The following is a 19,003-nucleotide window of genomic DNA, read 5'->3' as shown; positions in this document are numbered from 1 at the left end:
TAGAAAATGCATTTCCTTCTGAAAATGCGTTGAAATGCTAACATTTGAAAGCTTGAAGCTGAAAAGTAAAAACAAAATTGCTGAAAAAGGTTTGAAAATAGCTGAAAATAGCTGAATATGAAATGAATAACTGAAAATGTCTGAACATAGCTGAAATATGAAATGATTAACTGAAAATGTCTGAAAATAGCTGAAATATGAAATGAATAACTGAACATTTCTGAAAATATCTGAAATATGAAATGAATAACTGAAAATGTCTGGAAATAGCTGAAATATGAAATGAATAACTGAAAATGTCTGGAAATAGCTGAAATATGAAATGAATAACTGAAAATGTCTGAATTTAGCTGAAATAAAAAATGTTTTAAAGCTGAACATAGCTTAAAATAGCTGCCAACAGATAATAGGCTGAACATAGCTTAAACATCTGAACATATCAAAAAGGGAAACTTCCTGCTGAAAATGTTGAAGCACAAACATATTGGGTGGAAATGTATAACTGAAAAAGATAAGCAAAACTTTAACTTCTAAATATTCAAAGATATGAATCACAATCCAAGAAATGAGAGAGGGGGAAAAGTCAGACGTGAGATCAAGAGAGAGAAAGAAATTGAGAGCCAGAAGGAGAAAGATAAATAAAGAAAGAGAGGGAGAAACCAGAGTGAAGGATAGACAATCTAAACACTGAGTGGATTTTATACAAAAGCATTTGTTAAACCCTGTCAAAAAAAAAAAGATCAAATCACGAAAATAGTAGAATCAATAGAGAGGAAAGATTGAGCCGAACGCGCCGATATGTTTGTTATTTTTGTGGGTTAAATGAGACCTGAGAAAGTCTGATGCTGGTGCTCTTCTAATATCTCTCCACATATAGACACACGCGCGCGCACACACGCACGCACACACGTTAGTCTGTGTGAGGGGGGGGGGGGTTCAAAATGTATGATCAACAAGATTGTGTGAGATCTGCCACTGATTAGCCTAACGTGAAACACCTGTGTGACTGCGAGACAGCTCAGATTCTGAGGAAAGCAGCCTGTCAGAACATTTGGATTTGAGAGAGAACCATGACTCCGATCCTAAAGACGTCTAGATTAGGAGATGCTCAAGGCTTGTGTGAACGTTTACATATCCTTAAATATTTTTTAGGTTAAGAAATGAGAGTTTAATCGCAGTTCAGAAAATGTTCCTGCTTGCTTCAAAAAAGTTGAAAGGTGCTCAGAATTACAATGGAGATGACTGAGGAGAAAGGTGGACTTCCTCCCTCTTTAAGGCTTCTCTAGAAAAATTGGGGAAACTGTTGGATTCCATAGTCACATGTCTACGACAAGCACAAGATTCCCTACTACTTTATCAAAAAATTATGCCTAAAGAGTAATAATTGTGGCCGTAGTGACGATATACAAATCTTTTTTTCGCACGATTCTGAAGCAGCACTGCACTCTAACGACGACGTCACAGCTCTAAGGTCCCACACACACACCCATTGTAAAGTCCAGGAGGAGCGGAAAAACACATAAAACTAAAATGGTTACAATTAAATAACTATACGAGATATGAAAAGAAGCTTATTTATAAAGTTATAGCTAACACTTTTGTCAACATTTTAAAGGTGGAATTGTGTATTTAGCTGAATGTATGCTGATATTGTAAGCTTTTAAAGTTGAACAAGGTGAAGCGGATTTGAAGATTTCCCCCATTGGATCCCATTCATTATTTATTCCATAAAAAAATTAATAATTTGAAAATTTGAAAAGATACAAAATATTTGAAAATATACAATAATAGCTGAAGGCTATCTGAACATAAGAAAATTAAATAGCTGAATTTGCTGAAAATATGAAGATACTGTAAGCTTTTTAAAGTTGAATATTTTCTCCATAGGAACTGATGAATTCAAAATAACATAAAAGTATTTAAATATATGAACATTTGAAAGTTTTGAAATATGAAAGGTCATACCATTCTAGTGCTGAAGAAGCTGAATTTTTTAATATTTGAATGGTTTAAATAGCTGAATATATGAAGGAGTAGAAGAGGGACAAAAAAGGTACGGAAGAAATAGTATAATAATAATAATAATAATAAGTTTAATAAAGATTACAAGAACAATAGTTGGACTGCTGAAGCATTCCAACTAATAATGTTGCAACAGTGATGTCGAATCGTTATTGACCATCTATTCAAAAATAATGACACAGAACATAAACAATGAAGAAAATATTTCTGAAATATAATAACGGAAAAATCGATTTTCATGCGTTTAAATATAATAAACATAACCAGGATACTCAAAATGTCTGATATTTAAAAGACATATTAGAAGTGAATAGAAACGGACATGTATTTTCTGGTTCCCTTCTCTAACTCTATCCTTTACATGTTTCTTATATTATTATAAAGTTATATCTCCTCCACAATACTACACTGATGAATACTATTTATGCATTTTGCTGTAAAACTACCAAAGTTTAGCGAAAAATATTAATAGATTAATCAATTAGTTGCTTAAAATAAAAACATATAAAAACTATTTTGATAATAATTTCAATTTGAATAATAATAAAAAAAGTATGGTTCCAGCTTCTTGAATTTGAAGATGTGCTGCTCTTCGCTTTTTCCTAATTTTAATGATTTTGAAATATTGTTATATATATATATATATATATATATATAATTTTAAAAATCACAATAATAAATGAAAACTATATATATATTTATATATATATAGTTTGTATTTATTATTGTGATTTTTTTAAATTGTTTTAATGTTGTACTATTGGACAAACAAAACAAGATTTGTGAAGGTGTTACTTTAATCTGGTAATAGTGAGGGCATTTACTGTATTTTCTGGATCAAAAACAAAAACAAAACATTCAATGAATTAATGGAGAAAATAATCAGCATATTTATCCATATTGAAAAATGAACATCATTCATACAAATCAGTTAAAATCTGCTGGGGTGATAATAGAAGAAGAAGAAGAAGAAGAAGAAGAAGAAGAAGAAGAAGAAGAAGAAGAAGAAGAAGAAGAAGAAGAAGAAGAAGAAGAAGAAGAAGAAGAAGAAGAAGAAGAAGAAGAAGAGTTTTGACCGTGTATGTGCACTGATGGCGCTGCACCGCCACCTGGTGGCCAGAGGTGGTAACCGCGTCTGCGCCGTGAGTACCGTTGAAGATGGCGACTGCTGGAGTCCTTCAGAGAGTTGGCGGTGGCCTGAGTCGGGCCAGGAGCGGGGCCCGGGCGACCGGACAGGTGGTCGCGTGGAGCAGGTGACGGCAGTCTTCCGCGTGCACGTTCGGTAATCACCTGCGCGCCGGGTGTTGTCGTCTCGAGGGTCTTTTCTGTGGGTTTGTGTGGGGGCACGCTAGCCCCGGTACCTGCTAGCCGGTCCTCCGGTGGCCTTCAGCTTTATGAGAGCTGAACGTGACTCATTAAAACATCGTTTATTCCCGGCTAGTTGAGGTTTAAAGCTGCGCGTCGTCGCTGGTGAAGCGGAAATAATACAAGTGTTCTTTTGTTATCGGGCGTCTCAAACGTCTCAAGGTCAATTTGTGAAAGGTTGGGTTCATGTTGTTTGTGTGTCTTATTAATAGTGTACCATTCTAATGTCGTTAATGCACTTAGTTAGTTAGCGGTGGGGGGAGGGGCGGGTATTAAGATATATTACGTGAGACGTTCAAGGTGTATAAACACTGTGTTACAAGTAGAAGGCTTTATGCATGTTCAATTTATCACAAATATACTTAACTCATTTAGCAGAAGGCCCCATGTCAGAATAATGTGTGTTAATGAAGTTGTATCATTGGATGGTTGATGCATTGATATAGTACATAATGCTGCAGCCCAGTGTAGGTTGGTTTCATTTAGTCTTCCTTTGCATGCTGCTGGGGGATCATTCCCCCTCGCCCCCCAGGGATCTATCTTATATTCACTTTTATTTTTAAATGATCAAATCTTTTATTGTTTTTCGAGATATGCACATGCAAAGGAAAAAATGTACACATTGTATGTACACAATGGTAACAACAAAAAATTATATATATATATATATATATTCGGGTATACATGCAAAAACCTGCATACATATGAACATATATATATGCACATACTTGCATACCCTAGTACATACACACACACACATACATATTGTAAACTTTTCTTTCTTACAATCATTTTATTTTAATATTTACAAGTTACACATTACCCGACAACAATAAACAACAACAAATACATACAAATTACATAACAGCATAACAACTATATGAACAATCAGACAAGGATAAAAAAACACATTTTTTAATCATAATTCATCATCCTCCATATTAAACTATAACAATTGTATTCATATCATTCTTACCACCATTTTATTTTTTATTTTTTAATCATTTCATCATACATTAACTTTTAACAATACATCCTGTTTGATGACTGTATTTTTAATCTTCAAAGCAACTTGCAACTAAAGATGCATTTTGAGTTAACAGTACAATAGTTGTAGTTTAGTAGAAAAAGGTAAATACCTCCACATTTGACTGACTGTGTTATTTACCTCTGACCGTTGGATGCCTGTTATATTCTGTATTTAGATGGCGGTATTGTAAAACAATAGCTAGACACCTAAAAGAAAGTGTTCACATATTTTATAACCATGAAGCGTTTTTGGCTAATTTTAAGGATAATACGTTTTAATGCGAGTGCAAATATATAACATCTGATCAGATTTCAAGATAATATATTAGAATCTGTGTTCCAGGGGATTTTCCACTTCAACCAGCATCAATGAGAAGGACAGCTGGTTCAAGTCGCTGTTCGTGAGGAAAGTCGATCCCAGGAAAGACGCACACGCCACCCTACTAACCAAAAACGAGGAGACCAACCTGTACAAAATTCAGTGTAAGTTCCCCTCCGTCTTTGTAACATTAAGACATTTTAAAAACATGTAAAAACGAGTGTACTTATAAGTGTGACCTTCTTTTTTTCAGTCCACAATGTCAAGCCAGAGTGCCTGGATGCATACAACAAGCTGTGGTGAGTGTGTAATGTCGTATTTTGGTCTGCGGAAAAACGAGTGTCAGTCGTACCAGACGGGGAACAACCCAGTGCACTGATGTAAAAATAGCTGAGCGGTTTATTCCTGGAAGGTTATTGACGAGCTAGTGTGACTTCAGACCTTCAAAGACCGTCCTGGCTCATACCGAAGATGACTAAAAGTTGAGCTTTGTCTATTTATAGTTGGGGAATAATTTTTGGACCTGCAACCTTTAGACAGAAAACACTAGACTACAAACACGTGATTTTTTTTCTTTGTTCCTGATTGTTTTTGGTTAGAAGTGGATTTTGCCTCCAGTGGTTAAAACTACACTACCGTCAAAAGTTTTAGAAAGCTCCATTTATTAGATTAGATTAGATATTATTTTATTAGTCCCACAGTGGGGACATTTCAGGATCACAGCAGCGGTGCACATCAGAGCATTAATAGAAAATATAAATAAAACACTACAGAGGTGGATACCCGGCTAATTATCTACAGAGGTGGATACCCGGCTAGATAGATAGATATATAGATAGATAGATATATATATATACTTTATTAATCCCCAAGGGGAAATTTGTCGTCACAGTAGCAGCACCAATAAACTAAACACACGAGAATAAAATATAAAATATAAAAAACAGGGATGAAAGATATAGATGTATACAAGTAAAATCTAAAATACAAAATGAAGTATATATATATGTATATATATATATACACACACAAACAAATATAATACAATGACTGTGCAAAGTATACAAAGTAAAATATATATGTATACATATATGCAAACACAATACAATACTAATGACCAGTGTAAAATTAAATTAAATATTAAAAATATTAAATATAGACAGAATTAATTAATTCATAATAATGCTATAATAATTAATTTATTATCTACAGAGGTGGATACCCGGCTAATTATCCAGTTTTTATTTAAATTTAAGCAGTTCAAGTGAAATGGTACAAAGGTCAGAAGTTAAACAACAAAAAAGTGTTTATTTGTTCTATGCTTTAATTTCAGAGTACATTAAGAAATAAAAACTGTGTACATTTCAATAAAAACTGGAGGAATTGAGGAGACAATAGCAGCAATTAATATCAGCACTTTACAGCAACAACAAAGTACAAAGGTAACGACACCGGATGGTAAACCGTCTCAGTTCGAACAATAAAACTTCATAGAACAAGCGATAAATTAAAAGTTAATACTCAAGAGGCAAAACTCTCAAATGTGATAAGAATTAGAACGGAGGAAGCACTGTATTTTATATTTCAGTTCTCTGATGTTTCTTATTCATCACAGTGAGGAGGTGTTGCCCTCCATCCACGCCGATAAGTACTACCCCTGTGAGCTGGTGGGCACCTGGAACACCTGGTACGGAGATCAAGACCAGGCCGGTAGGACGACGAGCATCGACTCACCTGCAGTGTGTGACCGGCCTAGAGATGCTGAAACCTAGAGAAACTGAAGAGAAACCGAGAGAAACTGAAGAGAAACCTTAGACAAACCTAGAGAAACTGTAGTTCTACCTTGATTCAGACATTCCTGTTCCCCCAGAGTCAGGATTTCTTACTTCTCCTCCCACAAATACATTATATGTTGCCATGCTGGATTATTACATCAGCTGGATAGTACTTGTACAATCAATCAATAAATGTTTTATTTCAGACTCGAGTTCCAGATAGTAGAAAACATTCAAATAGAATAAAATACATTAAAAAATTAATTAAAATACATAGAACTACAAATACTTCATACATATATACGGCTGTACCAATGTCTCCAGCTCAGGGTCTGCTAGCACGTCGTACTGAACTTTTATATTTGATAAAACCTTGATGATTTCATTTTTTCGGGGTCATCCACCCGGCTGTACACACTTATCCATTAAATCAAATATCCAGATATCTCAATATTTCTTAACTTGTCGACGATCATTTCATCTTGAACCAGTGCACCTTTCCGTAGTTTCCGTGAAGCATCTCTAATTTGTTCCTCCCTCTATTCCCCAGTGCACCTGTGGCGTTACAGAGGTGGATACCCGGCTCTGACGGAGGTGATGAACAAGCTCAAGCAGAATCCGGTAAGGACCTCTCCTCGGATCCGTCGCGTCTGCGTCTGCTTGGCAACCGAGCGCAGCCGGTCGGTCGAGGTGAAGCGTGTTGACCGCTGTCCGTCCGTCGGCAGGAGTTCACAGCCTACAGGAAGGAGCGCGGCAAGATGCTGATGTCCCGCAGGAACCAGCTGCTGCTGGAGTTCAGCTTCTGGAACGAGCCGGTCCCCCGAGAGGGACCCAACATCTACGAGCTGCGGTCCTACCAGCTCAGGGTGGGTGACGCGTAGAGACGGGACGAGCGTGAGAGCCTCTGTGCGACGCTACCGACTCGAGCTAATGGCGCTCATAATGAAGTCTGATTGAGTCGCCTCCGCATCAGGTGTTGCAGAAAAGGGACAGAGCGTCACTCCTTCACTTCTACGAGCTCACATGAGGGATCTGTGCAAAAACACTTTCAAAAGTACAATCAGATCTGGTCATCAAATATTAAGTGTGTTAAAGAGAGGCGGGCCAGGATGAAGAGCTCAGTCTTCGTCACCACAGAGATCAGGGAGGGAGAGTCTTGAATAGTCTTTGTACAATAGAGAGTTGTTTCTTTTGGATAGCCCAATATCACAAATTACGAATGTGCCTCCGAGGGCTTTACAATCTGTACACATACGACACCCCTGACCTTTGACCTCACATCGGAGCAGGAAAAACTCCCAAGAAATAGAAGGAAAAAAATGTCAATGGGATGGGGAAAAGTGTGTGTAATATTTTTGTTTTGTCTTGTTTTGTCCTTGTTTTCATCTTATGTTAAAAAAAATACATCACCCTTGTGTGGTGTTTCTACAAGGTTATACATTTGTGTATTTTCTTTTTGTAAAATAATACTTTCAGTGTAACAAACTGTAAATGCCGGCTATTTCACTACAAATATCGTGTAAAAAAAAAAAATTTCATAAAAATATATATTAAAAAAAGAAAGGGAAGAACCCTTCAGGAGAGCAACGGAGGAGGATCCCTCTCCCGGATGAGAAGCAATAGATGTCATGTGACCAGAATGAAGCGTTACAGAGTTACATAATGGTAGAGTTACATCGTATAAAGAGGTTTACAGTTCCAGGATACCAGAGTCCAGGTCAGGAGAGTCCTCACGCTCTGCTTCTCAAGACTTCTAAACAAGCTCCGCCCCTTAAACTACTGCACACACACACCTTTGTGCGTGCGTGCGTGATTTAGCTTTCCTGTGCTCAAATGCAACTTTCATTTAATTTAAAATATAGCAGAAAGGGTGGTCCTCACTTCCAATGTGAATTTACTGTGTGTGTGTGAGAAATGGGTCTTTCTGATTAACACTTTAACACACTTGCACGGTAGGTATAGTGGGTCGCCCCTTTGTTTGTGTGTGTTACTAAATCTGCAGTTTGGACAAGTTTCTTTTCTCGCGATAAAGGATTATTGTGTTTCCTTTCTTTCAGCCAGGGACCATGATCGAGTGGGGGAACTACTGGTGAGGCCTTGAGTTCATTTGGTTCCCTGAACAGTTACTCATTAATAAGCGATATTCCATATTGAGGCTGTTTTTGAAGCGCACTTCCGATGTGTGTTCGTTCATTATAAGGATCCCTGTTATCAGGTTGCGACATGCAGTCGATGGTCATTTATTTAAGTGCAGATTGGAGTTTCTCTGCATAAGCTTTATTTTTTCAACATCGATTTTTTTACTTAATATTATCTGTTTTTGATCTTTGTACATTTCGTGACTCGTGTCACTGAAATGTCGTCACACCGTCAACTCTTCTGTATCTTAAATCTTAACTTTCTTCTCAAACAGTTATAAGATCATTCTAGAGTTCATGCTAAAGATATTTTTTTTTTAGGATGTTTTGCTTTCATGCTCACTTCAACCTGCCCGTAATTAAACAAACCTCTAGTAACTAGAACATTAATTCAGGGGCAAAAGTAAATATTCTACCTTTTTCTAAGGGGGCGGGACTAAAGTGCAACGTGTTATGCCAGCAAAGCAATTTCTATATAATTTGTTTAAAGGAAAGCAAAAACTTCTTAAAGTTACAACAACATGAAGAACTAGAACGGGCACTCGGTAGAGCGCATACCTTCGCATATTACAAGATTGGGCATTGAATTATGAACATTTTGGCATTAGTTGCATGCCAATTGGACAAAAATATGGTAAAAAAAGATTTTGCCGTTTCCATGACCTTGACCTTTGTCCCGATTGATCCCAAAATCTAATCAAATGGTCCCCGGATAATAACCAATCATCCCACCAAATTCCATGTGATTCAAGAAGATTTGACCTGTTCATGACCTTTGACCCGATCGATCCCAAAATCTAATCAACTGGTCCCCGGATAATAAACAATCATCCCACCAAATTGCATGCGATTCGGTTCAATACTTTTGAGTTTCGAATATATACGCATACAAATAAATAAATACACGGCGATCAAAACATAACCTTCCGGCATTTTTAATGCGAAGGTAACTAACACTATGTAGTTTTGTATCCAGACAGGGACTATTGTTAATAGATTTAAAACTCATTTCACATGAAATTGGCTTAAGTTAATATACATTCACATGCATACATTAAGTTATGACGTGGATGTGATTTCTCTATAGATAATTACAACTATGGACTTTTACGTTAACCAAAAATCCAATTGTGTAATTGTAGAAAACTCCAGAATCAGTTAAATCCTGACTTCTGACTCCTTTATTGAAGACCGTGTGTGTGTCCTGGTGTTGTCATGACAGCTGCAGCTCGCTGGATGTTTTTGGCCTCCTTGTGACAAAGTGTTATTGTTGTTGTTGTGTGCAGGGCCAGAGCCATCCGGTTCCGGCAGCACAACAGTGAAGCCGTGGGAGGCTTCTTCTCACAGATCGGGAACCTCTACATGGTGCATCACCTCTGGGGTACGTCATGGAAACGGACCCCCGGCTGCAGATGAACACGCTCAGGGTGTCAACAATTGACTCGTTAAATCATTTGTTTTTCAAAAATGTGAAGATTTTCTCTGAGCTATATTGAGTTTTGGACTGTTGGATTTAGAACAATCACTATTTGGTATTTCCCCCCAACATTAGAACACGTGATTCTGTGTAATTTTAACTGGGTCACTAACAGTTCCTCTCAAGTTCTTTAGAGCTTCTTTTTTTTTTTTTACCGCTCAGCTCTTGGTTTTGATTTTCTGGCCCATCGCTTTGCTTTTGGTTCAATCAGGTCAAACGTGTTTTTCCAGCTGCAGCAGACGATGGTTATCTGCAAGAAAGTAGCACTCAAGTTTACGCCGATTTTTTCCCCCCGTAGAAGTTGTCGTCTCACGTTATGTTATTTTTGTATTTTTTGGGGGCGTTACAGCTTACAAAGACCTCCAGTCCAGAGAAGACACGAGGAACGGCGCCTGGCAGCAGGAAGGCTGGGACGAGGTGGTGTACTACACGGGTGAGTCCTCATGCGGCGATTACAACGTCATCTTGTTTCTGGGCTTTGTGCGACTTGAAGTCTTGACTAACAACATAATGAACTTTAAGAGCTGATCAATATTTTTTTTAAAGACTTTAAACTGAGAACACACTAAAAATCGTTCCACCTTTCTCCCCAGTTCCTCTCATTCAACATATGGATTCCAGGATCATGATCCCGACTAAGGCTTCCCCTCTGCAGTGAGCTGACATCAAGCCCCGCCCCCTCTTTTTTTGAATGTTACACCCATCCAGAGCATCAGTATCGTTGTTTCAACCTCCAGTCAGTACTGCCAAACAACCTCCCTCCTCTTCTTCTTGTCCTTGCTTCATCACTTCAGGATGCCACAACGCCAACCAAAATAGTAAAAAAAAAAAAAACACTTAAAGGGCCACGACAATTGTTCTCTCAATTCTGGAGCGGGTCGAGTCAAATTTGTACAAATGTCGACGCTGCGGGTGGTTGTTCCGGCCGACGTCTCGTCCACGAAGAGTTTAGAACATATCCAAAGTTACTGAAAGATGTGCAGCTGTGTGAGGACCGATGGGAATAATAATAGCAGGAGCTATTTATTTATTAAGTGTGTCGAGTGAGCACCTTGAGAGGAGTGAGAGAACGCCTGTATATTCAGATTTGTTGCTTATGAGAATAAAAGTAAAACGGTGTAAAATGTAAATCCCATAATTGTGTATCTGATTGAGATCTATTATAAATTACCTTCTTTTTTTTGGGGTATAACACTCCTTTTAAATTGCCTTTTCTGGATGTTCCCCGGTGCTGTTTGTAATAACTTCTACCGTTTGTTTCCCCGTGTGAAGACAGCATGACGTGTTTCATAAATGGTTTTAGTGGGGCGTAACTTCTACCAAACGTATGATAACCTGTCCAGTCGGTTGGCAGATTGTATTGTAAAAAGGACTCATGTTTATGAGGGAACACAGATTAAAGCAGTTCAACATCTGTGACGGCACGTTCTTACGTTTAATGCAGAGGTTCGTTCCACGACAACACTCATCGACACGTCTGGTTACATGGAGAAAATAAAACATTTCTATTGCTCATTGCATAATACGCACACGTTGTATGAGCTTACCGAAAGGCGTTGACTACAAAATGTGCAAAAACTCTCAAATCGTCTTCCGAACCTCCACAAAACACGCGTTATTCTTTTTAGTATAAAACAGAGCAACGTCGTCAAATTGGTCTTACGAGCGTAAACCTTAATATAAAAATCTATTGAGAGAAGGAAAATGTGCAGGAATCAAAAATAAAATGATAAAAATTAGTAATACTATGATTTTTTTTTCTTAGCTTTCTTTAAATCTTGTCCAGTTCCTTTAGCATCTCCTCAAAACTGGTCACGTACCACGAAGACTTCTCCTTAACCTGCTGCCGGACGACGTTCCCACCGAATCCGACGAAGGCGCTCTGGAGGAGAGACGACGTTCAAAGAATTACATTATCGTTCCAAGACGAGAGGGTTTTTTTTTATAGCGGCGCCGTAATAAACGATGGGAAGACTCACGGCGGGGGGGCACGCCTCGGCATCCGTCGCTCCGTCGCCGATCATCACCACGGTCTTGAAGCCGTATTTCTCCTTCAACATGCTGATGACTTTTCCTTTTCCGCCGCTCTCAGCGGTGGGCTGGCTCTCATCGAACCCGGCGTACTCGCCTGGAGAAACACACAGTTCACTTTAGAAATAGGGAAATCTCACACATTGTTGGACTTATTTCACGATTGTATATTTATATAACGGCGTCATTAATGTCCAATAGTGCTGATGCCCTTTGGAAATCAGCACAGTTCAGTTCCTATAATGTATATTTAATATATTAATCTGAAGCACCTGAATGAAACATAGTTGGAACCTGAACTACTTTCACACATAGGGAACATTTTATTAATGGAAGAACACACACACAAGATTTAATTCAGATTCCATACACATGTTGACCAATGGGCTTCCAGGACATTAAACTAAATTTCCATGAGCAAACATTACGTAAAAATCTCAGTGTATACACGAGTATAAACCTTAAATAATGTGAATGAGAGACAATAGTTTGATTCAAAGACTGAATATTTGTATAAATGTTTATTCTTTTAATCAAACTGCGTTAAATGAACATGTGAATATAACACATTTCCATGACTTTTTTTATTTCAAGGACTTTTAAATGGAAATAACCATTTTTTTAAAATGCCATGACATTTCCATGTTCTCCATGACCGTACGAACCCTGCAGCTTAGAACAAAAAAAGATACAAGCGAAGCAATCGGCTACAAAAAGGACTCACGCCTCTTTCAAGCTATCTTCATACACTTATTCAAGACGGTCACACCGGCATGTCTCACTCTTTTTAAAAACCTCGATCTCTTACCATTGAAGTAGAACTTGAGCCGGTTGGCGTAAACGTGGTCATGGGGAATGTTTAGCTGCGTGGCCACGTGTTCAACGATGCAGCGGAACCCGCCCGAGATGAGGAACACCTTTATGTTTCGCTGGTGCAGACGGTCCACGAGATCCCTGGAGAAGAAATAATGAAGTTTAAGAAAAGTTGTAGCGAAAAAAAAAGTTGTATTAGTATGAAATAGCAAACTCCTTAGGACCAACTATGGCCAGGCTGTGCTGTACTTTCACCATCGGCTCGATGCGTGGAAATAAGCGTTCATGCATGTGGACAAAAGCGGCAGGAAATGCTAAATCATACATATCAATTCGTATACTAGCCCTCATATTTACCTTCGCATTGAAAATGCGGAAGGTTATGTTTTGATCGCGGTGTATTTATTTATTTATTTGTATGCGTGTTACTCGCATAACTCAAAAAGTCTTAAACCGAATCGCATGAAATTTGGTGGGATGATTGGTTATTATCCGGAGACCATTTGATTATATTTTGGGATCTATCGGGTCAAAAGTCAAGGTCATGAAAAGGTCAAAATCTTCTTTTTACCATAGCGCGGTCAATTTTTATCCAATTGCCATAATGCCAAAATGTTCATAACTCAATGCCCAATCTTGTGGTATGCGAAGGTATGCGCTCTACCGAGTAACCATTCTAGTTATCTAATGAAGAAGACTTCACTTAACGGTCTGTAAATACATGCAGACAACCCATCCTGATGACCATGTTGGAAGGTTTGAATCCTCAATAAGAATCTTTTCTTTTCTAAACATTTTCCAAAGATATAATTTGCAAAAATATGATTTTTTTTCCCAAAAATATTGTGGTTTTTTTCCTTTTCTGTGCTAAATGGCTACAAAGCACCGTAGTTATGTAGCAAGGAGGGTTGTTTACCATACACAGTTTGTTAAAAGTACTTTCAGATATCCCATGCAAACAGATATTTCTGTATCGTGTGGAACTCAAGGTCCACTGAATGACTGCCACTTCTCAAATGAAGTGGTATCTTCACACACACACACACACACACACACACACTCACCCGATACCTGGAGTCAGCTGAGGTGGGTGGTCCGTTATCAGTTTGTTCACTTGTTCCCTGGAACATCGGATGATGGAAAGACGCTCCGTCAGGGCCGTTTTAAACGTCATCGTGCCGCCCATAGCTTTTCGGGTCCTGAATTGTGAAAACAGTATTTACACATTTGAAGAACATTTCACACAAATCCGGAGATAATATCAAAATACGGTGACGTTGACGTACATTTCAGCGACTGCATCCCCGACGCCGCAAAATTTGGCAAGTTCATCGATGCCTTCTTCTTTGATGACGGTGCTGTCCACGTCAAAAAAGACAGCTTCTGCTCTCCGGAACACTTCCTTGGTCTGTGAAAGAGTTGACATCATGCTGGGGAAAAAAAGAGAAGTACACAATATAAAAAAACACAAACACACAAAAAAGGAGCATTAAAATAAACGTACAAGTCTGATGGCATCAAAGCCGACATCAGAATATTACCCAGGGACTCTTCTCAGACGCATATTTCAGCCGCTACGTGTTGTTATTCTGAACTTGAGTAACCTGACGATAACATAAGAACATTCAATAACTTGAGGTCTGTGGGTTTCCCCAGCAGATGAATCATTTAATGCAAGATATATATTTATATATTTTTTGTATGTATATATATATATATATGTTATACAGATATATATATATTTTTAAAACACATATATTTGTTTTATATATACATATATTATACAGATATATATATTTGTTTAATACACATATATAGTTGTTTAATATATATATATTATACATATATATATATTATACAATCTTTTTGATGCACACATATTTATATAAATTTGTATATACGCATATATATATACTTATTTTTTTAAGACACATATAGATTTTTTAAAATAAAGATATACACAAATATTAATATATATAAATATGTGTCTACAAAAAAAATTTTATATATATATATATATATTCAGAGGTTGCCACTGGATGCAAACGCAGCCATTGACTGAAATGTCTGCAAACATTTTCTGCACCGACGGATCTCAAACACGTGGTACGCGGAGAATAAAATAAAAAAGCAGCATTACATTAAACAGCCTGACTGAGCGAGCTTTCGGCTCTTATGGACATTCTCTGCACGGATTGCGTCACCCCCGATGAACAGTACGGAGGACTCCGGGCCGGCGAGACCACACGAGCCCACACATGCGTCAAGAAGACGATGGAACTCGGCCAAACCACCAGCAGCTTCTCGTCCGGCGTACCGACGAGGAGCACGCGACTCACATTCAGAGATCACGGCATTACGTTGCGACGTGACCGTAAGCTGGCGCAGAGTTGACGGTACCTGTTTGGCGCGGTCCACTCTGCTCGGTGAGAGCGCTTCACACACACGCATGCACACGCACGCGCGCACACAGTCTGTTCAACCGTCGACCGTAAAACGAGTCGCGCTGCCATGTCCTCCGAGACGAAATATGAAAAGTTGTACTTACTGATGAGACGCTAAAAAAGAGGTAGTGGAGCGTCCGAGACCAGGAAGAGAGCTGCAGAGCGCTTCGACCAATCAGAGCGAAGCCGGTGAGGTATACGCCCACTAGACCCCTTCCCATTGGTTGGCACGGTTACATGACGCGGGCAACGGTCAACCCTTAAAGACCAACGTCGTACAGTGAAATGGTTGCCCCGGACAATACTTCCACATTCTTTCGACTAATCTTTTGGGTGCGAGTCTACATGCAGTCCCAGAAGTTGTTGTTTTAAGGTACAATAAGGCACGGAACTCCCAGTTTCTCCCCGGGCGCTTCACTAGCCCCACTACTCCTTAATAATTAATATTTTCCCCACGGGGATAAATAAAAGTGCACATTTCATTCTTTCTCTAAATGATATTAAAATGGCAATGAAAATTATTTATTTACATGGCAACATGTCAGTTTAAAAAAATAAATAATAATAGCTGCATATCCTCTGAAAATATAGTTAGTATTTCTTCAATGCCCATGTAGAAAGCGAATGGAGCCATGTCATTTGTTGGATTTTGCCCAGCTAATAGTATTGAAATAAAATGTCACAACCAAGCAGCAATGAGGGAGTTAATTACGTGAACTATCAAGGAAATACAGTCCAACCAAATTCTGGAGCAATCAAACACTCAAATAAAGGTTGCATCCAAAATAATAGTGTTAGTTGCTGCAGGTTTATGTTAAAAATGGTAATTATTATCAACATTATTTAAATGATAGTTCATATTGGCATATAGTCTCATCTACTGGCAGGAACATAGAAGGGAAAGAAGATATCTGGGCGCACAGGTCTAGTTAGAGCAGAAGGGGAATGAATGAGTGGGAAGGAGTTCCTGTTGTATTTAGAAAAAACAGATAGTTCAGTTTATATCCAGTAGGTGGCGACAAAGCGAAATGTTGGCTACCGGCCTGCTATTAACAACCAGAGAAGAAGAAAACCAGGAAGCGTTGTTCTTCTTCGTGGGTGACGCGTTGTCGCTCCTCCACATTGAAGTCAGCGGCGAGCAGCATGGAGACCCGCGTACACTCAACACGTCGCGCTCTACCGGCCACGTTCACTGTGAAACGGAACCGGGTTTTAAATGGAACAACACGAACACGACCCTGCGACTATCTAACGCTGCAGGTAATCCAGGTGGGCTAGATTTGGCTCGATGCATTTGGTTAGTTAGCTAATTTAGCTTAGTTTTTGGGTGTGGACGTGGGAAACACGTGGCTGCTAGCTAGAAGAAACACTAATTTACATATTACTTGAGCAGTTGTTTCGTCACGTAGTCTCTTACATGTGTTTGCTATAACACCGCGAGGCAAATGCAGGTAATGCATAGATAATGACTTGTTTTGCCAAAGATGGGCCCGTAGTTAACCTAGCTAACGAGTTTACATGTATTTGAAAGCACGGAGAATTCTGTTTAACTCTTGAAGTCGTAAATGCAGTCAGACACCGTGCCAAATTATTGTGTTCACACACTGACTCCAGGATTAGAGTGCTAACGTCAGAGTGAATACAGAAATGTGGTTTCCTTTGATATGAAATGTATGTTTGAATGATTATTTTACCAGACTGCAACTATTATTAATAATTAGTCGTTTGTGTGAAACTATACTTTTAATCTGAGTAGGATATTAAGATTGTTTGTGTGTATGACTCATATAATGTATGCTCGGGGATGTGTTGGGGTAACCATTGTGTGCTTTGTGATAACAGGTACATTGGAGGAGATGACCTGACTCATCATGGAGGAGCTCCCGACGCACGTGACGAGAGGTGAGGAGATATGCCCTTCGTTATGATACTGAAAGATAATAATTAAACACTTGGGAATGTCACAATTTGGCATGTCTCATAGGAAAAACAGGGATGCATTCAATGCCATTTATGATGGCAGCGTTCCACTTGGGGTAGTTTGGTATATTATGGATCCCCATTAGTCTACACAAGAGTGGAGACTATTCTTCCTGGGGTCCAGGCAAAAAACATTACAATACAAATACATAAAATGCAGTACAGCATGATCAATTATCACAAAAACACTTAGACTTTGAAAACAACAATTACATTAAAAGTACAATAATAATAATACCAAATACCTCAAATAAAAACCTAATCTACTATAATTTCCTTTCTGATTATTGCTGCCTTAGGGTCGGCCCTGGTGTTGTGCAGGCCTGCTCACTGGGACCCTGAATGGAACTGAGGCACCGTTCATTTTATACTTATGAAAAGTCAAGAGTGCTGTACAATAATATACCAATGGCACGAAAAAGGCAGATCCTTTCCCCCCCCCCGACTGTATTTAAAGTGAATGTTTCTTATTTATCTGTATTGGTGTTAATTCTTATAAATGCTGACGTTCTGTTTGCTGATCTCTCTTCCAGATGCCCCTCGTCTGAAGATGGGATTATTGATCCTGATGTGGCCAAGAGTACAAACACGACGGAGAGGTAACTCCTACTTCACAATAACGTGTACTTAAAAGCGCGGCGAATTCTGTTTTACTCTTGAAGTAGTAAATGCAGTCAGACACCGTGCAAAATTATTGTTTTCACACACTGACTCCAGGATCAGAGTGCTAATGCCGTGCCTCATTCTTACGTCAGAGTGAATACAGAAATGTGGTTTCTTTTGATCCATGATTTTCTTACCAGGCTGCAACTATTATTAGTCATTAGGATATTTTACCAAATGCATTGTTAAGCTTTATCGTCTTACAATTTCTTGTTTGTGTGAGAATAAACAAGCTCGATAACATTGTCAGACAAATTCATCTCGGAGCCTCATTTACTTTTTGTTGTTGTTGCAGGATTCGTCAGAATATGTATTTCTGGAGAAGTGCTGTAATGCTCGCTCAATCCCACTGCTGATCGCCAAAGAAAACATGGTTTCTACAACAGAGAGGCCCAACGACGGTACGTTCACACACACTGTTGTGCACCGACATGCAGCATAATTAGTATTCCTAGCGGTGAAGAAGTCACCATTGAGGCATGGACGAATTCTGTTCCAGCTGCTCTGTGGTGGAAACAGTCAGACACCATGCAACAGCCTCGTCTCATTTCTGCCAAGTGACGGGTGAGTGCTTCTCTCGGCCTCATCCAACCGCGCAGGAATGAGTACAAAGATGAGATGAGAAAATTAATGTGCTGCTCGACTTCTACTTTTTATTTTCGCTCCATTTATCTTTCTTTTTATTCTGCAGTGGCTCCTTTTGAAAAGGGACCATGAGGAAAAATATCCACCTCCTTTCTGTTCATGGTAAGAACATGATAATTAAATATTATTTACCCTTGCTGTGATTATATTTGACTCTTTAAATATTGTTTTTCAGCTCCGCCAGGGACGGAAGTGTCTTGTGCTGAGAACATCGCCTGCACCTCTCTCTTCTTCTAATAAACTTGTAACTGTTCAGAATGAGTCCTGTGGATTACTTTTCTACATTTAGGTCTAACTGTGTT

At 38.7% G+C, this 19,003-nt stretch overlaps 2 protein-coding genes, 1 long non-coding RNA gene and 2 other non-coding genes across 16 annotated transcripts; 4 read left to right on the top strand and 1 right to left on the bottom strand.

Annotated features, from left to right (window-relative positions):
* Positions 1-3,104: 3,104 nt before the first annotated feature.
* Positions 3,105-11,539, top strand: LOC130211007 (protein NipSnap homolog 2-like). 2 transcript variants are annotated; one of them, XM_056441587.1, is made up of 10 exons: positions 3,105-3,304; positions 4,760-4,899; positions 4,989-5,034; positions 6,351-6,445; positions 7,061-7,131; positions 7,236-7,376; positions 8,568-8,599; positions 9,935-10,029; positions 10,475-10,558; positions 10,719-11,539. In XM_056441587.1, the coding sequence occupies exons 1-10, from the start codon at positions 3,114-3,116 to the stop codon at positions 10,781-10,783; spliced, it is 960 nt and encodes a 319-aa protein (XP_056297562.1). In that variant the 5' UTR covers positions 3,105-3,113; the 3' UTR covers positions 10,784-11,539. The 2 variants fall into 2 exon arrangements, with proteins under 2 accessions (XP_056297562.1, XP_056297563.1); XM_056441588.1 differs by having other exon boundaries at positions 3,156-3,275.
* psph (phosphoserine phosphatase) lies at positions 11,540-15,572 on the bottom strand. Of its 3 annotated transcripts, XM_056441590.1 has the most exons (7): positions 15,518-15,555; positions 14,511-14,573; positions 14,256-14,399; positions 14,034-14,168; positions 12,965-13,110; positions 12,105-12,253; positions 11,540-12,007 (listed from the first exon to the last, which is right to left on the bottom strand). In XM_056441590.1, exons 2-7 carry the CDS (start codon positions 14,531-14,533, stop codon positions 11,897-11,899), a joined length of 708 nt encoding a protein of 235 aa, XP_056297565.1. In that variant the 5' UTR covers positions 14,534-14,573; positions 15,518-15,555; the 3' UTR covers positions 11,540-11,896. The 3 variants fall into 3 exon arrangements, with proteins under 3 accessions (XP_056297565.1, XP_056297566.1, XP_056297564.1); XM_056441591.1 differs by lacking the exon at positions 14,511-14,573 and having other exon boundaries at positions 15,518-15,572; XM_056441589.1 differs by lacking the exons at positions 14,511-14,573; positions 15,518-15,555 and adding an exon at positions 15,370-15,462.
* Positions 15,573-16,092: 520 nt separating this feature from the next.
* LOC130211016 (uncharacterized) lies at positions 16,093-18,967 on the top strand. 9 transcript variants are annotated; one of them, XR_008834907.1, is made up of 5 exons: positions 16,506-16,673; positions 17,256-17,315; positions 17,693-18,620; positions 18,748-18,803; positions 18,877-18,967. It is a non-coding gene; the product is annotated as an uncharacterized LOC130211016 (long non-coding RNA). The 9 variants fall into 9 exon arrangements; XR_008834905.1 differs by having other exon boundaries at positions 16,505-16,673; positions 17,927-17,992; positions 18,352-18,896; XR_008834910.1 differs by having other exon boundaries at positions 16,505-16,673; positions 17,693-18,457; positions 18,556-18,896.
* On the top strand, positions 18,027-18,161 carry LOC130211390 (small nucleolar RNA SNORA15). The gene has a single exon (XR_008835027.1). It is a non-coding gene; the product is annotated as a small nucleolar RNA SNORA15 (small nucleolar RNA).
* On the top strand, positions 18,534-18,669 carry LOC130211389 (small nucleolar RNA SNORA15). The gene has a single exon (XR_008835025.1). It is a non-coding gene; the product is annotated as a small nucleolar RNA SNORA15 (small nucleolar RNA).
* Positions 18,968-19,003: the final 36 nt, after the last annotated feature.

The sequence above is a fragment of the Pseudoliparis swirei genome, chromosome 20, assembly GCF_029220125.1.
Source record: "Pseudoliparis swirei isolate HS2019 ecotype Mariana Trench chromosome 20, NWPU_hadal_v1, whole genome shotgun sequence".
Taxonomy (NCBI): Eukaryota; Metazoa; Chordata; class Actinopteri; order Perciformes; family Liparidae; genus Pseudoliparis; species Pseudoliparis swirei.
This window is presented reverse-complemented; position numbering and strand designations above follow the sequence as displayed.

Bases quoted from the DNA above. Each gene is read 5' to 3' on its own strand.
- psph (XM_056441590.1), bottom strand. From the start codon at position 14,533: ATGCGTCTGAGAAGAGTCCCTGG. The intron at 13,111-14,033 runs GTGAGTGTGTGT...TTTCTTCTCCAG, and splicing joins CAGCTGACTCCAGGTATCGG to GGATCTCGTGGACCGTCTGC. The intron at 12,254-12,964 runs GTAAGAGATCGA...GTGTTTCTCCAG, and splicing joins GCTCAAGTTCTACTTCAATG to GCGAGTACGCCGGGTTCGAT.
- LOC130211007 (XM_056441587.1), top strand. From the start codon at position 3,114: ATGGCGCTGCACCGCCACCTGGTGGCCAGAGGTGGTAACCGCGTCTGC. The intron at 4,900-4,988 runs GTAAGTTCCCCT...TCTTTTTTTCAG, and splicing joins CAACCTGTACAAAATTCAGT to TCCACAATGTCAAGCCAGAG. The intron at 7,132-7,235 runs GTAAGGACCTCT...GTCCGTCGGCAG, and splicing joins ACAAGCTCAAGCAGAATCCG to GAGTTCACAGCCTACAGGAA.